At 41.8% G+C, this 22323-nt stretch overlaps 2 protein-coding genes across 2 annotated transcripts; one reads left to right on the top strand and one right to left on the bottom strand.

Annotated features, from left to right (window-relative positions):
• Nucleotides 1-260: 260 nt before the first annotated feature.
• Nucleotides 261-10428, bottom strand: CRYM (crystallin mu). Its single transcript, XM_054180414.1, has 8 exons — nt 10148-10428; nt 9688-9838; nt 8630-8692; nt 6407-6508; nt 5197-5380; nt 3497-3618; nt 2567-2651; nt 261-1899 (listed from the first exon to the last, which is right to left on the bottom strand). The coding sequence occupies exons 1-8, from the start codon at nt 10318-10320 to the stop codon at nt 1835-1837; spliced, it is 945 nt and encodes a 314-aa protein (XP_054036389.1). The 5' UTR covers nt 10321-10428; the 3' UTR covers nt 261-1834.
• Nucleotides 10429-10819: 391 nt separating this feature from the next.
• LOC104299578 (cytochrome b-c1 complex subunit 2, mitochondrial) lies at nt 10820-21524 on the top strand. Its single transcript, XM_054180413.1, has 14 exons — nt 10820-10954; nt 12455-12547; nt 12673-12822; nt 13922-13986; nt 14964-15020; nt 15676-15800; nt 16445-16542; nt 16939-16996; nt 17157-17252; nt 18151-18350; nt 18604-18684; nt 19229-19305; nt 20311-20464; nt 21296-21524. The coding sequence occupies exons 1-14, from the start codon at nt 10919-10921 to the stop codon at nt 21377-21379; spliced, it is 1374 nt and encodes a 457-aa protein (XP_054036388.1). The 5' UTR covers nt 10820-10918; the 3' UTR covers nt 21380-21524.
• Nucleotides 21525-22323: the final 799 nt, after the last annotated feature.

The following is a 22323-nucleotide window of genomic DNA, read 5'->3' as shown; positions in this document are numbered from 1 at the left end:
GATAATATTGCCCTAAGTGCAAGTTTCTATAGTTCTTGAATTACAGAACATCAAGGGCTGTCACATTTGTATTAAGTTAATGGAATTCTCCATGGCTAAACTATCAGGCTAAGCCAACACTTACATATCTGAACACTTCAGAAATCAAAAAGAAGGAAAAAAAACATGTAATAATAGAAGGGTAATTTGTTACCATTAAAAACATACTAAAGCCTATAGAGAAACATCTGTTCTTGTTTCTGCTGATATAAACAAGACTTCTATTCACACAAACACATCCTTTATCCCTATTCACTTACTGGTCTGATAACACTTCCATGCTACAACTCTGCAAATTACAAACTCTGCCACTGACTACTTTTTTCCCCCCAAACATTTTATACCAGGCTCAGAATTTGAGTATTCTTTATGTCACAACTGCCCTGTACTCATTAATCTCTTCTATACTTACTTGCACACCATCAAGGGCTTCAACACTAACTGCTTCTGAACCTCCTTCCTGGTGCTCCACTGTGTTCTACTGATAGCAACACAGAATAACCACATCATCTAATCCTTCCACAGAGCAAAGGAACACTTAAGAGCCTGCATGAAATAATACATCAATAGAAATACAATTTCATGAGGCACAACTCTAGCTTGAGAGAGGAATTTGTTTCTGGGGCAATAGCCATGTTTCAGCAGATGCTCAATCATTTATAACAGCACAAACTGGATTTTTTCCTTACGTGGAACATCACTGGGCTCCTCCACCAGGAAATGACCATGGAAATTCCTGCCCCAGCAAACATGCACTGGGATAAAAGAACAATTAACAATTGATCCATGGTACAGCCAAGCTGAAACTATTTGCCTGCATAGTTTTAAGTTTATCCTACTATAAGCAATTCCCACAGTTCCTACCTTCAAGAAGCTTAGGGAAAAAACCCTACAAACACCACAGGTTACAAACAAAAAAATCTCCCCACGAAATAGAGATAAAAGTGAAGTCAAAACACATTTTCAGTGCTTATATTTTGAGTGACTCCTTGCAATATGAAAGTGGCAATATCCTACCCAGGAACATACTGAGAGGTATTGAGTATAGTTTCCTCCCAGTTAAAATGTACATAGTATTAGCTCAGAGTTTCTGCACTCCAGTTCTTCCCGAGCCAGGCATTTTACAGAACCAGACAGAAATGTGACTATGCGGAGACATCATTATTTATAGCAACTCCCACTCTGGGGTGTGCTCTTAAATGAAAACACTGAGTCTGAGGGCAGGGCAATTGTGAAGGGTGAATATAAGGATGCTGACATCCAGATTCCAGTCTGAGTTGGAAGTAAAGAGGTGCCCAAGCATCAGAGGTGGGCTGTGTTTCCAGGAGAGACTATCAGTGTACCTCTGAAACCCACAGATGCATTTAAAATACCATCACAGCTAAATATGATGCCAGAGACTATTCTCCAAACTGATGTATTTTACTCCAGTATGATCCACCTCTCTATAACCATGACATCTACCCACAGACTTCTGCTACATCAATAATTAGCAAAGGCATTCATTCCAGAATTATATCAAAATATGTGAAAATGCCCTTTCAGTATCACTGCAAACATCTAGTAGTTGCCATCACATGAGATAACATTCATTAGTAATACTGCAGGTATTTAACACTTGCCATAAGAAAGCTACAGAAATTAGTCTAATTAGCTGGTATTTTGATTTTTGTTTTTGAGTGTATTAGGAGGGCTACATTCAGACAGGATTGATGCCTTTCTGGTCAATGAAATATCCAAGGGAACTAAGTGCAAACAATTTTCTTGGCCTCGTTGGCACTGTAGACTTCTCTCTTCAGTTACCAGCTGACCAGGACTCATAAACAAATTTTGCTGCTACCGTATCTTCAATTGCCATCCCTGAAAAGGAATCAAAGTCACCTTCAAACAATTCTTCATCCATACAAAATAATTCAGCTCCAGAAGGGAACAAGAGGATTCAGAAATTATCTAACTTGACAGGAAGAGAAATCATGCCCCATCCCCAACACCTACAGTGTCACATTCAAAGTTTACAGCTGTCATGTAACTGTTAGGTGTGCTACATGAAGTTCATGTAATAGCACGAATCTAATTTTCAATGTTTGCATCACATCTTAACCCTTTTGGACATGTCATGCAGCTCAGAGCATGGTAATCCATTATCCCTCCCACTCTTTCCCCAAACAGCTCCAACCCTGTCACATTACCTTGGGTCAGACAGACTCCAGGGGCAGAACCCAGCAGGGCATTTGGGTTGGAGCTGTGTTAATAACCACTGCAGTCACGTACTGAACAACTGAAATGGAAAATGTATTCCACCCTATTGTTTGTTTGCTTTCCTATCACTTTTCATTACATCAGTCCTACCAGATAAATAAAATGGGAAATAAAAAAAGGAAAATGCAAATCACATCCTAGTTTCCTGTGGACAGTGCACTGCCACAGCAGTTGAAGATGATCAGCAGCTTTCCCACGCATGGGGGACCTAATAAATAACAAGGCATTGTTTTCTGTCAGACTTGTACACAGGAGGGGTTGTTCTTACCCAGTGATTTAAACACTGTTGTTTTCTCAGGCAGGGCTGGTTTCGTACCCTTCACTATTTCTCCCAGCTCAGCAAAAATCTCAGCCTGTGAAACAAATACATATTTATACAGAAACAGCATATGTATGGATAGAAAGAGAAAACCTTTTTTTCCCCCTGAGTGATTTCAAAAGAAACAACTCCTCCAGTTCTGCTATCCCAGAACTGATTCCTTTGCATGGTGAAGCAGATCAATATTCAGATAAATACAAAAACTGGACACCAACCACAGAGAAGTAGAATGGTTTTCAGAGAAAGACAGATGGCAGATTTGCCTCAGTCAGCAAGTAATTTTTTACAGTGGATAGCTTGTGAGTTATCCAACAAAACACAGGGCATTCCACACACCTTACCATATGTAGAGCTCCCACATTAAAACCTGAAAAGTGGAAACTGTATTTGTTCTGCAGGAACATTAAAAGAGGGAAAAAACAAAGCTTTAAGAGTCCCTGCCACCAAATTTCTCCAGATCACCGTGTGCTTGGCTTCTGTTGTCCATTTTCAAGAGTCTTGATGTGTGCCAATCACACCAAAAATTTATGAGAAGAAAGATACAGGCTTTAATAAGTTGATTTGCAAACATTTAATGTAACTGTCTAGTGTTGCAGGAAATGTGAGTCTTTCAAAAAACACACACTGTCATTGCACACAAAGGCCAATGGTGAAAACATGCCACTGCAATACAGTGACATGCAATGGTTGATACAGAGGGTGCATGGTTTTGATACAGACATGTAGTCTCAGTCTGAAATCAGTTTATTTTTCAGTCTGTGCCTGGGAATGTAGTTGCATTTGATGCTCCAGGAAGTTGCAGTGCAGCATGTGTTCAGCACCAACTCATTTCAAACAGACCAACTGCCACAAAAGTGAAGTCCATAATTAAGGTCTTACCTCTGATAATATCACATCTCCTGATTCTGTAAGGGCAGCTTCTCTGGAATCCACAATCAGAACAGAGTTCTTCATCAGTTCATCATCCAGTTCCCTCCAGTCTGGTCTGCTTGCTCCAACAGCTAAGATAACAAAACTGACTGAACTTGGGAGGAATGTTTAAAAGAAACTCAAACCACATTTTGTCTAAAAGACATATGTGAAGTAAAAATGGACATTATTGGGGAAATGTAATACACAGAGTTAAGTAACATCTCACACAGCTCCTCTAAACCATTCAATATTTGACTAGTCAGCAGAAAATCCTTCTCAGCAGACTCTGGATAGCTAAGGCATAAGAAATTCACTTTCCCTCATCAGTTATCTCTTGTACACTTGTCCTTCATCAGATCATTACCAAATACCCTGAATTTTATTGTCCTTTTATTTGAGTCAGATTGTGTTTGTTACATGCCTATGGAAAACCAGAAGTGATGAGAACCAGAGTATTGCACAACAAAGACTTGCTCATGCAGAGAGTTCAATGTTACTAATGAGGATTTTAAAACATATAGTCCTCTATTATTTCTTTTTAACCTTATATGTACTACAGATTGAGCAGATTCTGGATTTTTCACTTATCTGGAGAAACTGGAATCAAATCAAGGAGCTTGGTTTTAAACATAACAAGACAGCTATCAGCTAACAAAACCCAAAAATCCAACCCAGTTATATTATACTCATTTTTTGTAAGTGTCCAACTATTATGGAATAAATTCCATGGAGCCTGAATGCCTCTTCAAACAGCACAAATGCCTCAATGGAGGATAAAAAGAGAAAGAAAGGAGAAGGGTCTTTGTGTCACCTCAGTGCCTGTAGACCTTAATTGATTTTGGTTGTACTTCTGGCTTCCATGCCGTGACACAACACAGACAACAACCTTCAATGACAAAGGGCTAAATTGAGTTTGAAAAATTGGTAGGATGCTGCCTATGTGGGACCAATCTTTAAATGGTTCCCCTAGACTCAAAAGTCTCTTTTGTCTTACTGCCATGCCATCTGGAAAGTGCACAAGGTCATCTGAACCAAACCCACCAGGAATAAAACGAACCAAGCTGGGTATGTCCAGAGACTCCAAACAATAGTGTGGCAACATCATTACAAGGCAGGGAAAACAAAACAAAAAAGGCAGCCTCCTAACTCTTAACATAATTAGAGGTCAAGTTATGAAGTTCCTATCTCAGCTATCGAGTATTCTTAACTCCAGTTTAAAAAAAAAATTAGAAATAAATTAAAAAGTGATTAGCCCAAATAGGAGCAAATAGAGGCTCTTACAAAATTGGGTGAAGAAAAGATTGGAATGATTCCATGGTAGTTGGCATGAGCAGGAATCCCTTTAGAAGTAACATGCTTGTATGGATTAAAGAGGAGAGGAAGGTGAGCATCAAGTGACAGAGGCAAAGATGATGCACCACTACATAAAAAAAGAAGGGGAAAAAAAGGCAAGCATGTTCTATGCTCTAGCAAACATCTGGTGATGGAATATGCAGGAGTTCTGACTCCAGGCAGACAGAAAGAAAGGGCTGGGAAAAGTGGTCCTCACTAGAAGGGGAAAGTCAAAATGGAAGGAACACTAATTCTGAGAAGCACAGTTTCCAACAGTTTTGATGCTAACAATATGATCATAAAAGTACCCTTTAAACAACAAGAACAAAGCGTACCATTGATATGGGCACCTGGTTTTACCCAGGCTCCAAATAAAATTGGGGTTGTTGCCATAGTGACTGTTAGAATCACATCAGCCCCAGTAACTGCCTCCTGAGCAGAGGAGCAGACCTGCACCGGACCGGTCACTGAATTAGCAAACTTCTCTGCTTTCTCCTTGGTGCGATTCCATATCCTGACCTTCACAGAGAAATAAACAAAAACCAAACAACAAGAAGCCAAAATAGATTAGCTTGGAGAATTTCTCCTTGCTGAAACAGAACAATTTCAGGTTTTCAGTAGATAAAACATATCCTAAAGGTGGGGTTTTTTTTCCCCCTTTAACATTCTCATCATTTAAGACTGAATAACTTGTATGTGCGCCTACATTTGAGCAACTGTTTTGTGAGGCTGGAACAACAGCTCCTTGTAGAGCTGTGTTTATAAAATACAAATCTGACAAGAAATATATTTAGGGGGAAGCTTACCCAACTATGGCATAACCAGTGGGATTTTCTCAGGCAGAGACAAAACAAATCACCAGCTTTTTTCCAGGCCCTCCTTCCCCCTTCCCACCTCCCCTTTTTTTAGTGAGATAAACATTTAAGCAAGAAATTCTACAGCTGTTCAGAGTATTCTTGGGTTCTGTAGAAGCAGAATCAAAATATGATTAACTTCTTTGGTGAGCTGACGATGGCTGGACCCCAGGTGCACACCAAGCCACTATATCACTCCCCTCCTCAGCAGGATGGGGAGAGAAGATGGAAAAGACTCATGGGCCAGGATAAAAGCAGTTTAATAAAGCAGAAGCAAATGAAAACAGAAGCCACTTCCCAGGAAGTAGAATGTCAGTACCTAGTGGTTGTTCCAGAAGGCAAACATCATAATAATGACAGCTTCCTCTCCCTTCTCTTATCTTCTATTGCTGGGCAGACTCATGAACTATGGAACGTCCCTTTGGCCAGTTTGTGTCAGCTATCCTGCCTATGTTCCCTCCCAAGACCTCATCCACCTCCAACCTTGATGCTGCACAAGCACTGCTCAGCAGAAGCCAAAACATTGGTGTGTTATCAACACTTTCTAGCTACCAGTACTAAGCATGCACTATGAGGGCTAGAGAGAAAATTAACCCCATCTTAGGCAGAACAATATAGTTTCATGAGCTGTACTTTACTTACAAGAGCTCCTGAAACAAATAAATGTATCCTGTTAAGACGTGTCCATTACCTCTTTGAATGTGAACAGCTCTGTGAAGATCTCATAGTGGCTGTATGCTTGAACACCAGCTCCCAAAATGCACAGCACTTCAGCAGAAGCTGGCATTAACAACTAAACAGTAGCAAATGGGAAAGAACAACATGTAAGGATAATATATTAACAGATATAACAAATAGATTAAAAAAAACACCACAAGACAAGGCAGTAACCATAGTCCTTTTAAACAAAAGATGCTATTATGCAAAAGTTAGTATTGATTCACACAAACCAGCATTAAATTGCCATTATAGAGATAGACTTGTCTTAAAAATAATCTGGCTACAGGACCAAAGTAGGTCTTGGATTAATTGCAGCTTTGTATTATCTGATTCTGGAATTCAGACTTATCATGCAATAGCATGAACCAATGCAACTTCTTGGACCACAGCACATTCCACTCTTAGTATATTTCTTTACCCCTATGTGAGTAAGTGTTGACATCTTGCACAGGCTGAAAACTGGGCTCATGATACTGAGAGCTACCAGCACTGAAAGTGGTAGCTGCATGGGTACGCTGGTTCTGGTAGCCCCATGATAAATGGGGGGGGTTCTGTTGTTGTTTTGTTTGTGTCTTGGTTGGCTGGAGTTTTTTTGGCTGGTTGTATTTTCAACTGATAGCCCAAGCATATGCTTGCATTGTAAGAGCCATAATATGTATGCATGCAGCACTGTAAATATAGAGATGGTTCTGAAGAGCAAATTTTCGGTTCTAAAGTTGGTTTTGGTTTTCTGGTTTACTAAGAACTAAACGAGAGTCTGTGATTCACCACTACTTGGCAGAGAAGAAGAGGGCTGCTGGAGTCCAGCCCTAAGCTACCCTTCTGGCTTGTTTATGCATTTGCTGTGGCTGCTCACTTCTGTATAAAAAGCTTTATAATAGTCTAGGCACTCCACACTTATTCTACTGCAAATAAATTGGAAAAAAAAAACCCTCATTGATCCCATTTTTCAGCAGCAAGAACTCTTTGCTCCTTTCAAAGTCCCTGAAGCACTCATTTCAAAGGTTCTTTGCATAAAAGCATAGGTCTTTGAAAAGCAAATGCCATTAACAGGACAAGATGACAACTATGAGCTAAACCCAAACACTTCTGAAATTTTCCCAAAACAACAAACAACAGCAAAGGATCTAATCTTGAAGTCCCTTCAGCAGCCAAGCTCCTCTAGGCCAGCACAGCCTTGACTGTGCAAAACTGTCAGAACTGCCCAAGTATAGAATGGTTGAGATGAATGGGGTTCTATAAACTCATGTCCAAGGAATCCATTGTAAATTGTTCTGTCCCTTGCTTCAGGGGAAACCCTCGGGGACAGGTTCTTCACTCCAATTTTGTGTCAATTTAGTTCCATTGCCATGGGCAGAGTCATGCTGGCACGAAGGCTGCCACTAATGAAGTGGTGAGATCAGCCCCCATTATGATGTAAAACAGAAGTATTTTTCAGTTCTGGACCTCTTGCTTCTTCATTCTTTGAGGTGAAGACTAAAACCTGGGTGTGCAACAGACAATGACTTCCTCTTTTCCCACTCTTAGGAGCTCAACCAAATATAGTTCTAAAAAAAAAGAATTAAAATCCAACAGTTTTCTACTGAACTGAAATAATGTAAAGCAACATACAAGAAGATATGGCTCACCTGTCTTTCAGACACTGATGTTTATGGCTATAGTTGGGGATAGTCATCCATATATCTTCTGGTTACAACAGAGAAACTGACAGACATTCTATCCTGAGCATCACCTATCTTAAGAAGGCCCACAGTGCTCCCTGGAAATGTGCCTTTTCCCCCCAACCCTTTCTCCAGGTCCCAAGCAACCTACCTGCTCTGGCACAAAAGTAGAAAACGAGCATCTAAACAAACTGACTTCATCACCACAGCTGTAAAGGAGCATGTTAATAAAAGCACAATAGAAAAGAACTGACTGAAGATACCTCAAATTCTTATAACAGTGTGCAGAACAAGCCACAAAACCAGCTCATTCCTTCTCCAAGCACACAGAGTATGTTAAAGCCACACACACACTCAGACCAGGAAGATGTGATTTTAAGTGTTCCCTGAAGGTGCACGTGTTATCAAAAATCCAACTGCAAGTTCTATTTGATGGAAGTTCACACGAATTGAAAGCCATTTACATCATTCCCTCTAGCCATTTTATAGATGACACCACCGATTGGTCCCCATGCAGGAAGCAGAAGGCATACCTTGGTGGCAATGGCAGAAACTGCAGCAGTTCGCTTTGCTGTAATGACACTGCCATCTAGGAGCTGTAAAAACAAAAAAAAAACAGTTCAAACACTCTGAAATGAACAGTGAAAAATATCAGTAAGTACCAAACACTTTCTTTCAATCTGTGAATTATGCAGCATTATCGGGCACAGACAGGAACACAAACGCTGGTAATTACTGTTAAAGCAATCACGCAAAATCACATGTCTAAACTGAGCAGATCGTCTGTTCCAGTTCTTCCAAGCCATTCCACCAGGACTGTGGGAGTGAAAACTGGTGAGCCACCCCTAACTCACACAGTTCTTCATGCACTGCACTTCCCTGGCAGGAAACAGATGTGTCTAACTGCAATACTCTGCTTCAGGAGACACCAGGGAGCATTGCAAGTCAGCCCTGGCAGAGTCCTGCACTCTCATGGTTCCCTGGCATCCCTTTGTGTGCACCAGAAACTTCTTTAATGTGTATCACAGACTGTGGAGCACTCCAGCCTCCATCTGTATTAGCAACTGTGTACAAATGATTTAAGGAGGTTAAAAAGCTGACATGTTTTCTGATACAGTTTAACAATAGAAGTTCAATATAGTTTTCTTGGTCAGTTTTGGCCCTTTAATATTACAAAGGTGCAATGAAGAGTCAATATTATTTTTAAATCCTTAAATTCTTTAAACAAACAAATTAGACGGAATGCTATTCCCTGTTAGATCAATTGCAAATCTCTTTAGATTCAACTCAAGATGGCTCAGGATAAATTATTTATTTAGTAAAGGTGAGGGGTTTTCCCCTTTCAAATATAAGGTAAAGTTTCCTGATCTCTTCCAGTCACCCTGTCAGCCAACAGACTCCCTCCACATCACAAGTGGCAGTCAACACATATGAAAGTTAGGAGGCTTTAGGCCAAATCCTCATTTGGCACATTTTCAGTCATGACGCAGGTAAACAGGCCGATTTACACGAGCACCAGCTGAGAGTCAAAAGACAGAACTGCCAGAGCGTTGACAGAGAAGAATGTAGCAGAAACGTGCATGAAACTCACAGCTTTTAAAGAACCATTTCTGGGGTCAAACAAGAGGACGGTCGCCTGGTGAGAAGGGACAGAGGAATCCTTCTTGTGTTCATAAAAGGTCACCAACTTGGTTGTCAGAGCATCATCTACAGCGCTGTAGGCAGGCATGACTCCTAGGTACCTTGTAAGAGAATCGCTTACATTACTTAAGTACCTTGCGCACGGCAGCCTACATTCACTGGAGTGGTTGACATCAAACGGCTACCGACCAGTTAAACCAGAAACACGGTACCAGTGACGCTTTGATGCTCTAATTCCTCCGCCGCAGGCCCGGCCCCTCGTTACCGCTAGCCGCGTTCCGGGCTGCGGAGGGGCCGCACCTTCACACACCGACGGCATTCCCCTGCTGCCCAACGGCTCGTTCCGGCCGCCTCCTCGCAGCGCCCACCCCGCCCCCCGGGAAGACAGTCCCGCTGCCCGCCCGCCTCACCCGCCGTGCCGAGACACCGGCACCACGGTGCGCACAGGCTGCACGACACCTCCCGCCGGGCCGGCTGAGAAGTTGGCCAGGGCAGCCTCCAACGCCGGGACCAGGAGGCTGGCACGGTGCAGGTGCTTCTCCACCTCCTCAGCGCCGATAAACACAGGCGGAGTGGAGCCCATGGCGATCACCGCAGAAACGAGACAGTGCTGCACACCACCTACGAGCCGGTTTTCTTGCGATGCCGCTAAGTAGTCGGGGGCAGCCCCCGCCTCCCGTCCCGGCACCGCCCCGTGGCCCGCCTCTCACCCGCGCTGCGAGCCGCCGGGGTCCCAGCTCCGCCTCACGGGCACAGCCGACACCCCCACCCCCGCCAGAATCTGCATAGCGGCTCCAGGCGAGCTCCCAGGCTCCGGAAACCACCGCGCCCCGTCAGGCACCGTCGCGGGGGAAGGTGGCTGCGAAGGCCAGGAAATTGATCTGTTGTGATTTATTGACGGGTCGCCACAGCGCGAAGGCATCACCAGGAATCCCGCACCCGGAGGGGCGCCACAGCCCCGTGACCGGGCGGCGGCGGCGGTCTGCGCGTGCGCACAGCAGCCTGGAAGCCCGCGGGGTGTCGCTCTGCTCTCCAGGCGTCAGCCTAAGCAGGAGCAGTAGAGCTTGGCCGTGCGCTCGCTAGACAGTCCGGCGGCGCAGGGCGTGCCGGGAACGCAGAGTCTTCCTGCGGCGTAGCCATCTTGTTCTCCTCGCCAGGGCCGAGCTGAGGGGCGCGGAAGGATGAAGGGGTTCCCGGTGGTCGCGCGTTCCCTCTCGGTGAGGGCGACTTGAAGGCTTTGTGCGCGGGGGGGGAGAGGCATAGAAGGCGGTGACAAGGATTGTCCGAGTCTTGGGAGTTGTGGGCGGGCCTGACCCCAACCAGGGCTGGGGTTCCGAGCCTGCCTGGTGGGCACTGGGTGGGCGATCGATCGGGCTGCTTTCGAGCCTATAGGGCTGTCAGTGAGGGGCGTGAGTGGGGGCCAAGGCTGGGGGTCGAGCCGGCTGGGCGGGTGGTGTAGCGGGGCTGAAGGTCAGACGGGCCGCGAGTCGGGCCCGGGGCGGCCTGCGCGGAGCTCCGTGGCTGGGAGTTTCTGCCGAAGTGTGGAGCACCCCGGGGGCTTCACCCGCGGTCTCCTGGGAGCAGCCGACGAGGCAGAGCAGGAGAGAGAGGAAGAGCGGTCTCTGAGGGAAACCTTTCTCGCTGGGGAAGCTTCAGCTGCTTGTGGGAAAGAGGTGCCCTTGGCAAGTTAGGGTCGGGTTGTCTCGGGGACGTGGAGCGGGCAGAGGGCTTGTTCTGCTGCAAAAGATCTTATGTTGCTGCAAAAGATTTTATGTTATCTACTGCAAATGCTGTCTTGAGTAGGATGGCAAATTATTTTTGAGTGACAGTATGCTCATGAGCCAGTTTTAGATATGCACTACTAATTCATAAATAAGTAGATCTAGTGGTTATAATGGTGTCAAATTAGTGGTGGAGAGAGAGAGTCTTCCATAGACTCAAAATATGTGTGTAGTGGTTTGAGCAATAAAAACAACAATATGGAACAGAGTCCAGGGCAAAGCAAGGGGAAATGACATCGCTGGTATCCCTAGAGCTGAGTGTAGCAGTGCTTCTGTCACTCAGTATTTTACTTTTAATACTTATGGGAATGAAGTCACTAAAAACCGTGCAAAGTAATAAACATACTTATTTTAAAAGTAAAAGAAATATCCAAAAAAGAGTGGATGGGAATAGCATTTTGGATTCAAAATCAGTACTCTTGTCAGCTACTGAAGGGAAGGCTCATGCAGTGTTCACCTTTTCACTTGGAGGCCTGCTTCTGCAGTTTGGTTATTTGCATGGGTGACATCTTCACGTGCAGCAGTCAGTGTAGATAGGTGTTCTAAGAGATGGCTCTTAAGGAGTTGAACTGCCTACACCTAATAAATTAGAAAATTCTCTCCAAAGCTGTGTTCTGCTTATGTGGATTGCTCCAGTGGTTTATCCAGTTAATTGCTATGCAGGGGTCCCTCAGACTATATAGTACCCGTAGAGATTCCAGCTTTCTTAAGGTGATATTTCTTGAAGGTCCAGAGACCTCATGTAAGTCATTGCATGGGTTCCAATGGCAATACAAAGAACAATCAGAGGAAGTACAAGGGAATAATATTTTTTACTGTGATGCTTGAAGTCATTTGTTGTATTTCCTACTCTAAATGTAGTTGCTTTCTCAGCATGCAATGAAAGATGTGATGAACTAATTCAGGAAATCCATTCTCTTATGCTTTCTCCTGTAGAAGAGACTTTATTCACTTAAAGTAGCTCCTAAAGTTAAAGCCTCGGCAGCTGCAGACCGAGTGAAATTATCCCCAGAATCTGAGGATCTTGAGGTTGGTATCAATACTGGTATCTTTCTCTCTCTCCTTTTTATCTATTTTTTAAAAACTCAACCAGAGCAGAACTGTGGCAGTACTTCCAGTGGATGACTAAACCAATTCTATTCTTTTCCATACAGATCACAAAATTACCAAATGGCTTAGTTATTGCATCTCTGGAAAACTTTTCTCCATCTTCAAGAATTGGTGTGTTTATCAAAGCAGGCAGCAGATATGAAACTGCAAGTAACTTGGGAACTGCTCACTTGCTTCGTCTTGCAGCTAATTTGGTAGGTGGTTAAGCTCTTTGTTAATATGTTTGCAGTAGGTGAAGTGGTGGAGGGTTTATGATTGCAAAAAGGAACTCTAAGGTGAAAAATCATAACTTTCTGGAAGACAGGCAGTGATCATTTATTTAGAATTATCCTCTCTATGGTGCTTCAAACTAGATATATAAAAGATATCTCTGTATCAAGCTATGCACATAACTCATTTAAGCTGCAGTAAAGGTTAGTTTGGGTGACTAATACAAATTTTGTGTTTGCCTGGAATACTTCTGAACAGTTTTTCTTACTACTGCCATCAAAGTATTTTTAAGCTCCTTGTTTCCTTTCCCCATTTTTATGCATAGCTTCAGTTACACAAGATGCTGTGGGGGCAAATACCTCTCAGCAGGTTCAAAAATTAAGCAAATTCATTGGTAGCAGGTCCTTAAACAGTTGCTATAAGGAATAGCTTGTGTAGGTACTGCAGGAGTGCCATGTGGATGTTCTATCTGAACAGCCTCTTCTGTTGCCACTGTTGGGTACAGAATGCTGGGCGAGATGTCCCATGGGCATGACCCACTGTGACCATTCCCCACGTTCCTGTTTATCTCAGTTGCTGTCCTGGCTCTAGCTGCAGATACAATTCCAAGCTCTCACCAGCCAGGCTGTGAGAATTACAGCTACAGAGCACAATTTACATGTCTTTCATGTTTTATGGGTTCTGTCCACATCAGTGTCAGGCAGGAAAATGATCAAACATCCCAGCTCCTTATTACCTCCTTCCCAACTGCTGTCCAAAGTTACTTTCCCCAGACAGTAGTCAGCCTAATAGTATGTGTAGGTGTTGCTTGTCCTGGTTTTGCCAAGCTTATCTGATTCTAGGAAGCCTATTAAATGTTCAAGGAAACCTGGATCATTCTGTAATGGGGCTGGGGAGCAAATATGTGACAGTGGGAATGCAGCAAGTTTGCTCACCTTTCCAAATTAGCTCCTGTGTAAATGCATAAACAGATACTGTTTCAATTTTGCCTGGGCACTGAAAAACCTCAGGCAAATCTGCTCTTAAAACAGCTGGAAGGTTAAATTTAAGGTGTTTTATTTCTTTTGTTATTCTTTTAAATAGACTACTAAGGGAGCATCTTCTTTCCGGATTACTCGTGGCATTGAAGCTGTTGGGGCCAGCCTAAGGTTTGTAACTACATATAAATGTAATCTGTCTTGGTAAGATGCAGACAAGCTGAGTGACCAAAGGAAACTTAAAATGATAAGCACAAGAGTAGGATAAGTTCTGTGTGGTAATGCTAGTTGGGTGGTGAATGTTGCCAATGAACTTCTTCTGTAGTTCTCATTCTTACAAGGTTTAAGAGTGCACCTGTGATTGGGATTTTTGAAGTGCTTTTCAGTTGGCAAAATACAAATTATTACCTCCTTACCTCCTCTGTACCTCGAAGAAATGTAATTTGTCCAGAAAGCTTAATGTTCTGTCTGCCTTTTCAGGCTTTGAGATGAAACTTCCTGAGTCAGTAGGTGGTTTGGTTTTTTTCCTCCAGCTGTTGTGAAGAGAGACCACTTGTCAAACTGGAGTTTTGGGAACAGTTCAAAACAGTAGTTGGCTTCTGTGATTTGAGAATGTAAAGCCTAGAAAAGAAGCCTAAGAGAAACAGAAAAGGGATCTCATTGTGCCTGCTTTCTTGCAGTGTATCTTGAAATGACCCAAAAAGATATTTTCTAAAGAATTTGGTTAAAAGCAATGTTTTAGATAACTTGAGACTTTATGCTTTTTTGTTACTGTTAATTGCAAATATGTTGAAAGAAATGGAAAAGACCAACTGTTTTCTACCCAAAGAGAATAATCTAAATGGCCTTGTTTAATGCTTACACACATTTGCTATTCAGCCTTACTTGTTTTATCTTGAATTATCACAGTATCTTAAATTAGTGTGGTCAAAAGACACTTGTTATTACTTGAATGCTTGAGATAGCAGGTTAAGTTATGTCTCCTTCTGCTCTGTATTATGGCTCATTTAAACAGCCATCTCAAGCAGATTGAAGGTTAACTAGATATTATGGTATCTTGCTGACAAATTCAATGAATGGAGAATATGTTTGAAAAATACAATTCTGTATTCTCTGCTGAAATGGATTTTGTCTTTTTTCACCTTTAGTGTGTACTCAACAAGAGAGAAAATGACATACTCTGTTGAATGCCTGCGTGACGATGTGTAGGTATCTAGAGATGCTGTAAATTGCATTACTGCATTCTTGACAGACTGCTCTGTAGTAGAGACCCATCATTTTACAGGGTAGCAGTAATAGAATCATTAAGGTTGGAAAAGTCCACTAAAATCAAGTCCAACTGTCTGCCCAATACTGAGTGCCATGTCTACATGTTTTTTGAACACCTCCAGGGATGGTGATCCCACCTCCCTGGGCAGCCTGTTCCAATGCCTCACCATTCTTTCAGTAAAGAAATTTTTCCTAATATCCAACCTAAACTTCCCTCAGCACAACTTGAGGCCATTTCCTCTTGTCCTGTCACTAGGTACTTGGGAGAAGAGACCAACACCCATCTCACTACAACCTCCTTTCAGGTAGTTGTAGAGAGTGATGGGAAGTAACACCTGTTTTTAGATTTTATTTTTTTTTAATAAATCAATAAATTACTGTATTAATATTAATCTCCTGTACCATTGAGCACACAAATGCCAGAAAACTGAAGTTAAATTCTCAACAATTCTGTGCAGCAGTGCTAGTAACTGCTCTGGCTCGAGTGACACATGTTGTTGTTAGTGTGTTGCTTACAGATCAAATTTCTTTCAGTTTCAAAAGAAAGGCATGCTGCTTCTGTTGTGTTTGATGCCTTTTTTTTTCATCTAGTGATACAGTAATGGAGTACCTCCTTAATGTCACCACAGCACCAGAGTTCAGACCATGGGAAGTAACTGAACTTCAGCCACAATTAAAAGTTGACAAAGCAATTGCATTTCAGAACCCTCAAGTTGGTAAGGGTGTTTTCTGGTCCACTGCATGGGAGTTGCTTTAAAACACAAACCTTTTATTAAAATACAGTTTCCCTGTTGCTCTGTGACATGACCACTTCGTTTTCAGCTTTTCCTTGTTGATGGGTATGGTCTTTCTACTGTTACAGAACTTTTTTTCATATAAATCTGAAAGACTACTTGAGAGTGTGTGGTTATGTCAGTATAAAAGCAGCATGTATTTTTATGATACTAAAAGTAGACTCCAGGATTAGGTTTATAAATTTAGGTGCTTGGGTTTTAAAAAACAAACAAACAAAGCCCCAAACCAAGCACAAATCCTCAGTCAAATCAAGCCTATTCCACTGTGTCCTGTGTTACTTAACTCAAGTTATCCATGTTCATCCAGGTAGTTTTATGTACTAAACATCATTTGTACTACTCTGTGAAGTGTGCACACCTTCATAATCCAGGAAGGGTGACATCACAGTGTTGGGATTTGGCAAATCTTCCTTTTGTCTTGGATTATTGCAGATCTGCTCTTGCAGATCTTGGGATTCTTCACGTGGATGGCAGCTCTGTTTCACTGGGATAACATTCAGTTTCATAACCTTCATTGAAAATAGCTCTTACATTAATCATTATCACTGCAACTTTGTTCTTCCCAGGAGTGCTGGAAAACCTGCATGCTGCAGCCTATAAGAATGCTCTGGCAAACTCCTTGTACTGTCCAAAGTACAGAATTGGAAAAATTACTCCTGAGCAGGTGGGATTGTGTTGTGTTATAAATCTGTTTCAGTTTCTTTATCAAGGATAGATGAGAGAAAATTAATTTAGTAACTATGCAGTCAGTGTTTACTGTCATATTAGTCTGGTGTTAAAATAATTTATTTCCATGCAGCTTTTAGTGCTGGGGAGAGAACTCAGGTTCTCCCTGATGTTAAATTTCAGGGGCTGTCAATGGAATGCAGGTGGTGTTGTATAAAGGATTTTGTAGGGTCACTGGGGTATGTGTAAAATGCTGTGCTGTAGACAGTTCCTTTTGAAAGCATTGGAGTTGGCTGCATTAAGAAGTGTAAGGCTGAACAGTGGATGTCAGAAACACAGATGCCATTTTTGTTCTTTATTCAAAATACCCTAAACTGTGAATTTACTGTTGCAGCTTCACCATTTTGTACAGAACAATTTCACAAGTGCAAGAATGGCTCTTGTAGGAGTAGGTATGTATGCTCTTTGGTGGAGACCGCGGCTCCCCAAGGGAAGCTACTGTAGAGACTGGACTTCTCTGTAGAAGTAAAATGTTACACAGAAATGTTTGCAGTGTGTGGTAACTGTTGTAACTTCTCAGTGCCACTACATGGAGTAACTCTTGTGTTGCAGGCATAAAGCACTCCGTGTTAAAGCAAGTGGCAGAGCACTTCCTAAATATCCGAAGTGGAGCTGGTATCGCTAGTGCAAAGGCTGTCTACCGAGGGGGTACGTATGTCTCTGCTCTCTGTCCCCAAGTACTGATTTTCTCTTTATAATAAATACAGAAATTCAAGGTTGTAGCTGGAAACTATATAACTGCACCAAATGCTCTGTGTGGGAAGTGACAGTTCACAGGCAGCTCCCATCTAAATAAGCAGAGAATTATTCCCCACCGTGGAAGGTTCTAGGATAAAACTGAACCTGAATCTCCAACAGAGCTTTACCTGCAAGATCATTTATTCCATGAAGTGAAAAGCAGTCTGGCATATGGTTTCTCAAGGCATTTTTTGGAGGATTCACTGAAGAGTAGATTAAGGACTGTGTAGAAATGGTGACAGGCTTTCTTCTTAGGGAAGATCTCTTAGAATGTCATAAGTCTCATAAAAGCAAAGCAAAGCTTGGCTCTTTCAGAGCAGTATCTAGTAATGATACCAATGGTTGTTCTTTAGTTGGAGTATTGGATCACTCTGTAAACAGGTAGGGTCAGAAATAAAACTAGGAACATTGAATATTTGAGTGGAGTAACTGCAGTCTCTGTAAGACAGAGTAAATACTGTTATGAACAGAAAGTATGCTGCTTTTCTGGATATTTGTTACTTGGAGATTCACTGAGTGTTACCATCTCATACTATGTATGGTCAAGGAACAGGTTCAAATAAGGCATGATAAGGTACTTACTTTTGTGCTTCCAAGGTAATTTTTATATGTAAGGGACTCTTTCAAATGACCTATTGTCTAGTAGCAGCTTCTTGCTGTCTTCCTGAGTGGACATGTAATAACTTCACATTTGGTTTCTCTTCTGAAACAAACACCTGTCTCCAAATACTTATTTCCATACCTCTGAACCTACAGTAGTTTCTGACCACATGCTGCGTTGCCTTTTATTCTGTTGTTGTATTTCTAGGTGAAATCAGGGAACAGAATGGTGATAGCCTTGTCCATGCTGCTATTGTAGCAGAAGGAGCTGTTGTCGGGAGTGCAGAAGCAAATGCATTCAGTGTTCTTCAGCATGTTTTAGGTGCTGGACCCCTTATCAAGAGGGGAAGCAACGTCACCAGCAAGTTGTCGCAGGGTATCGCGAAAACAACGACACAGCCATTTGATGTAAGTTCAAAGGGTTGCTGTACTTGAATGCTTTCATTGTCCTCTGAGAGGTTACTACCTCCTGCTAGAATCTTAGCTTTATTCTTGGACAAGTTAAAATATTTCAGAGAAGGCCTGCCAGTCTGGTATTTCCTTTGCACAGGTGGAGTTTAGCTTCCTGAAATACAGCATTTTCGATTCTGATAGCAATTACTTTCCTATGCTTGACTTGTTCCGATACGTGAAACCTTGGATGATAATGTTTGTTTTGCAGGCTTCCGCATTTAACGTTAATTACTCTGATTCTGGGCTCTTTGGGGTTTATACCATATCCCAGGCTTCAAATGCTGGGGAGGTGAGTTGCTGATTAGAATTTAAGTATTAACAACATAATCCTCAAGCTAGTGTTTTGAATTGAGACAGTGACTGATTTATCTAACAGAAGTCAGTTCACCTGGTTTCTTGTGTCAGAATGCTGCGTGTTGAGTTACGACTCAGCTGTGTAAGCTGGGAATGAGACTTGCTTTCTGGGAAGTACAAATGCCTAAGACCAACTAGAGCTAGTGAAATACCTTGAATTGCTGACATGTGTTAAGACTAGTGATACCATGGGGACATGCTGGCTCTTGAAGCTGGCAGAATTGGATACACTCATGAAAAATGGTGAGACATACAAATGAATGTGGTGTTGCAATATAAATCTGGATTTGGTGCCTCTCTTGGGCTGGGCATTTATTACTGTGTTTTCAGCTTTGTTATAAAGCTGTTCAAAACTGAGTTCAGGCAGACAATCCTAACACTGTCAGCTGTTCTGCCTTGAAATTTCTAAGATGTCAGATAATGGGAATAACACGTTGAAATTTAATGCAGGAAGTTTTCAATGATTTAATTTCCCTTAGGTCATTAAAGCTGCTTTGAACCAGATCAAGGCAGTTGCTCAAGGCAGTGTCACCGATGACGATGTCAAAAAGGCAAAGTAAGTGCATAAGGAAGTGTCTTTTGTGTTTAGAGAGAAGTCTGAGACTATTCTGTACAGCAGTGCTTAATGTTGTCCTCTCATTATGTCAGTGGGGAACTGCTCACTTCCCTGGGTTAAAACTGAAACTCTGTCAATACTCCTTTTTTTCAAAGCTGTACTGATTCTCTGCTAGTGCTGGTTCCTAATGAAAACTTGTTAGGTAACTGTTGATGTTTCCTGAAAACTCTTTCAATGTTAAAAATTAGCAAGTAGCAGGCAGCAGATGTTGTTGCATTAATCATACTCTGTAGTATTAAGATGTAGTTAGAATCCTAAATTGCATTATTTAGGTAATTCCCTTTACAATTGCACTGCAGCAATTCCCCAAACAGTTGCAGTAACCAATCTTCTGCCTCTTCAGAGAACAGCGTTAATGAGGGTATGCAAATGTAAAGCACTGAATTAGTGATGTTACATCCCACTGCTAGAAATACATGCTCTAGGAATATTTGAGATGGGGGAAATCACTGTTAGAGATGCAGTAACACCAACAACATGTCAGTTTCTGATTTATAGGGGGTTGTGCACTTTAGTTGGTGCTTGATCTCCAGGTAGCCTTAAACTGCACTGAGCCTCTAAAACTGTAGTTCTGCAACAACAATGTAGTACAGATTCACTCAGGTAGCAACACTAAAACACTGTCACATAGATTAATTTGTCTGATTCCTGAGGTACTTAAAACTGTACTTAAACCAGAAACCTGAGGAATCATCTGACTGTGTGGAGAGGCTGATCAATCCAAGACAATAGGTGTTTGAGTACACTGTCAGTTTAATGCCTGGACTGTTTGTAATGCCTCTTTCCAAACTACAGAACCCTCCATACTTGAAAACCTTTCAAAATGGAGAGGAATCTTGAAAACTAAAAAAGCACCAAAAACTCATTTCACTTGTGGGGGAGAGTGGGAAAGGTAATAACAGGACTTAGCTGCTCACTCAACCTTAATGCTATGTTTGATGGCAGGAACCAGCTGAAAGCCACCTATTTGATGTCAGTGGAGACTGCAGAAGGGTTACTGAAGGAAATTGGCTCTGAGTCATTGATTTCTGGCACACACACATCACCATCTGTTGTTGCTCAAAAAATCGACTCAGTAGCCACTGCTGATGTTGTGAATGTAAGTATGTGTCGGCAACTACAGGTGCTCCTCAATCACTGTGTAAGGGCTTTTGTACAAAGCTGGTGCTCACTTGTGGGTGTTTATAAACAAACATATACTATGTTACTTTAAAAAGCAACTCATTTACAAACCCCAGCTTTTGATGTCCTCATTTACTTTATTAACAGAAGACCCTTTGAAATCCAGTAACACTGTAGGCTAGCTGGCAGTATATGCAATTCTCATCTACTTCCCTTAGACTTACCAAAACTGCCAACTAGAACTCATGGAGAACTTGGTATAAGTTCCCATGCAGGCACTTCTGTGTCAAGTCTTTTTGGATTCCTAAGTCTAGAATATTTAGTGTGCTGCTTAAATGATATATCAGTGATAAATAGAGAGAACTATATTTCTACTCCAAACTAACTTTTTGCTTATACTTGAAGCAAACTTCAGACAGCAATGCATCAGAAGAGAAATTCTGAGGAAGAAACCACATTTTTTCAGTCATCACTAAGTTGTGTCGCAGTAGCTATGAGCTTTAGTAGCAAGATGAAACCCAGTGTATCTTGCAGTACAATAATTATTCCAGGAATAACTGTTTTCAAAGTATTAAGGCCTTTTATATCCAACTGTCATTCTGCTATTTCCATTTATTTTACAAGGTAAGGAGGAGCTGGATTAGAAGCAGTAAGTGGAGACAGTAAAAGGAAAGTTTTTACTTGATGTACTATGGTAGTGTTGAGATTTGTTGGATTGTTCTAGTAACTTGAGGCTGAGGCTATGAGCAGCAGGAGCAGCTGTTGTAGAAAAGATTTCCTTATATCCATCTTTCTGATTTATTTTCAGGCTGCAAAGAAGTTTGTCAGTGGGAAGAAATCAATGGCAGCTAGTGGGGACTTGGGAAATACTCCTTTTCTTGATGAGTTGTAAAAACAAAAGGGTAATGTGGATTCAAGATGGACCTATGTTCTAAATAAATTACTACTAACTTGTTATTTATGAATTCAGTTCTTTCAGAAAATTAATCTGGAGTAATTGTGGGCTTGAACTCATCAAATAAAGTGCTGAGTTCATAGATTTTGTGTTGAGGGTTTTTTTTCACTGAAAGTGGTATCTAAAATGCTGAAAACTCTGCCTCTGTACCCTGAAGGTAAAAGTATAGTGAGAAAATGAAGGGACTTCTAGTCAATTAAAAAGCAGATATCAAAATGGTCACTTAGGACTACAGAAAAATGCTGAAATTGCCACTGGATGGCCATGTATTCTTCTGTGTTTAGGAAAAGTTCTTTCTCCAACATCCTTATATTAAGTAAATGAAGAAATTTGGTTTCAAACAAAGATGAATACATGCAACCTTCTTGGAGCTTGCAGCTGCTAAATGTCTGGGACTAACAGAGGTGCTGTTCCTGAATGTCTTCTCCACAAGCAGCTTTCATGGACACCTTTTAGCAATGTCCTCCCTCCCCTCAACATAAGTAATATTTCAAATATCTTTGGCCATTTAGATTATTTGGAAGTCTAGGCCTCTATTAGAAGATAACAGATAAAATGCAACTTCAGACATCTAGTCAGGTTTCAAGCTATTCTGAAATAAAGGCAAACTCTTTCAGCGAGGATGTATCTGACACAGAAGGGCAGGAGGAAGAGGAACTGTGGTCACTGTTTCCATAGCCCAGTATAAAGGATATCTAATGCCACTAGCACTAAACTAGTGATTGCACAATGGTGAGTGAACTCACAACAGGATGACTGAGAAGGTTTATACTGAAAAGTTTCCAAGTCTACATCTTCATCACTACTGGACCTGCTGTTGACTTGGTCCTTGACATCTTCACTTATAGCATGGTATTACGTGAACATGCAAGAATGCCCAT

This window comes from Dryobates pubescens, chromosome 4 (assembly GCF_014839835.1).
Source record: "Dryobates pubescens isolate bDryPub1 chromosome 4, bDryPub1.pri, whole genome shotgun sequence".
NCBI lineage: Eukaryota > Metazoa > Chordata > Aves > Piciformes > Picidae > Dryobates > Dryobates pubescens.
Note: the sequence above shows the minus strand (reverse complement) of the source record. Positions and strands in the feature narration are given on the sequence as shown.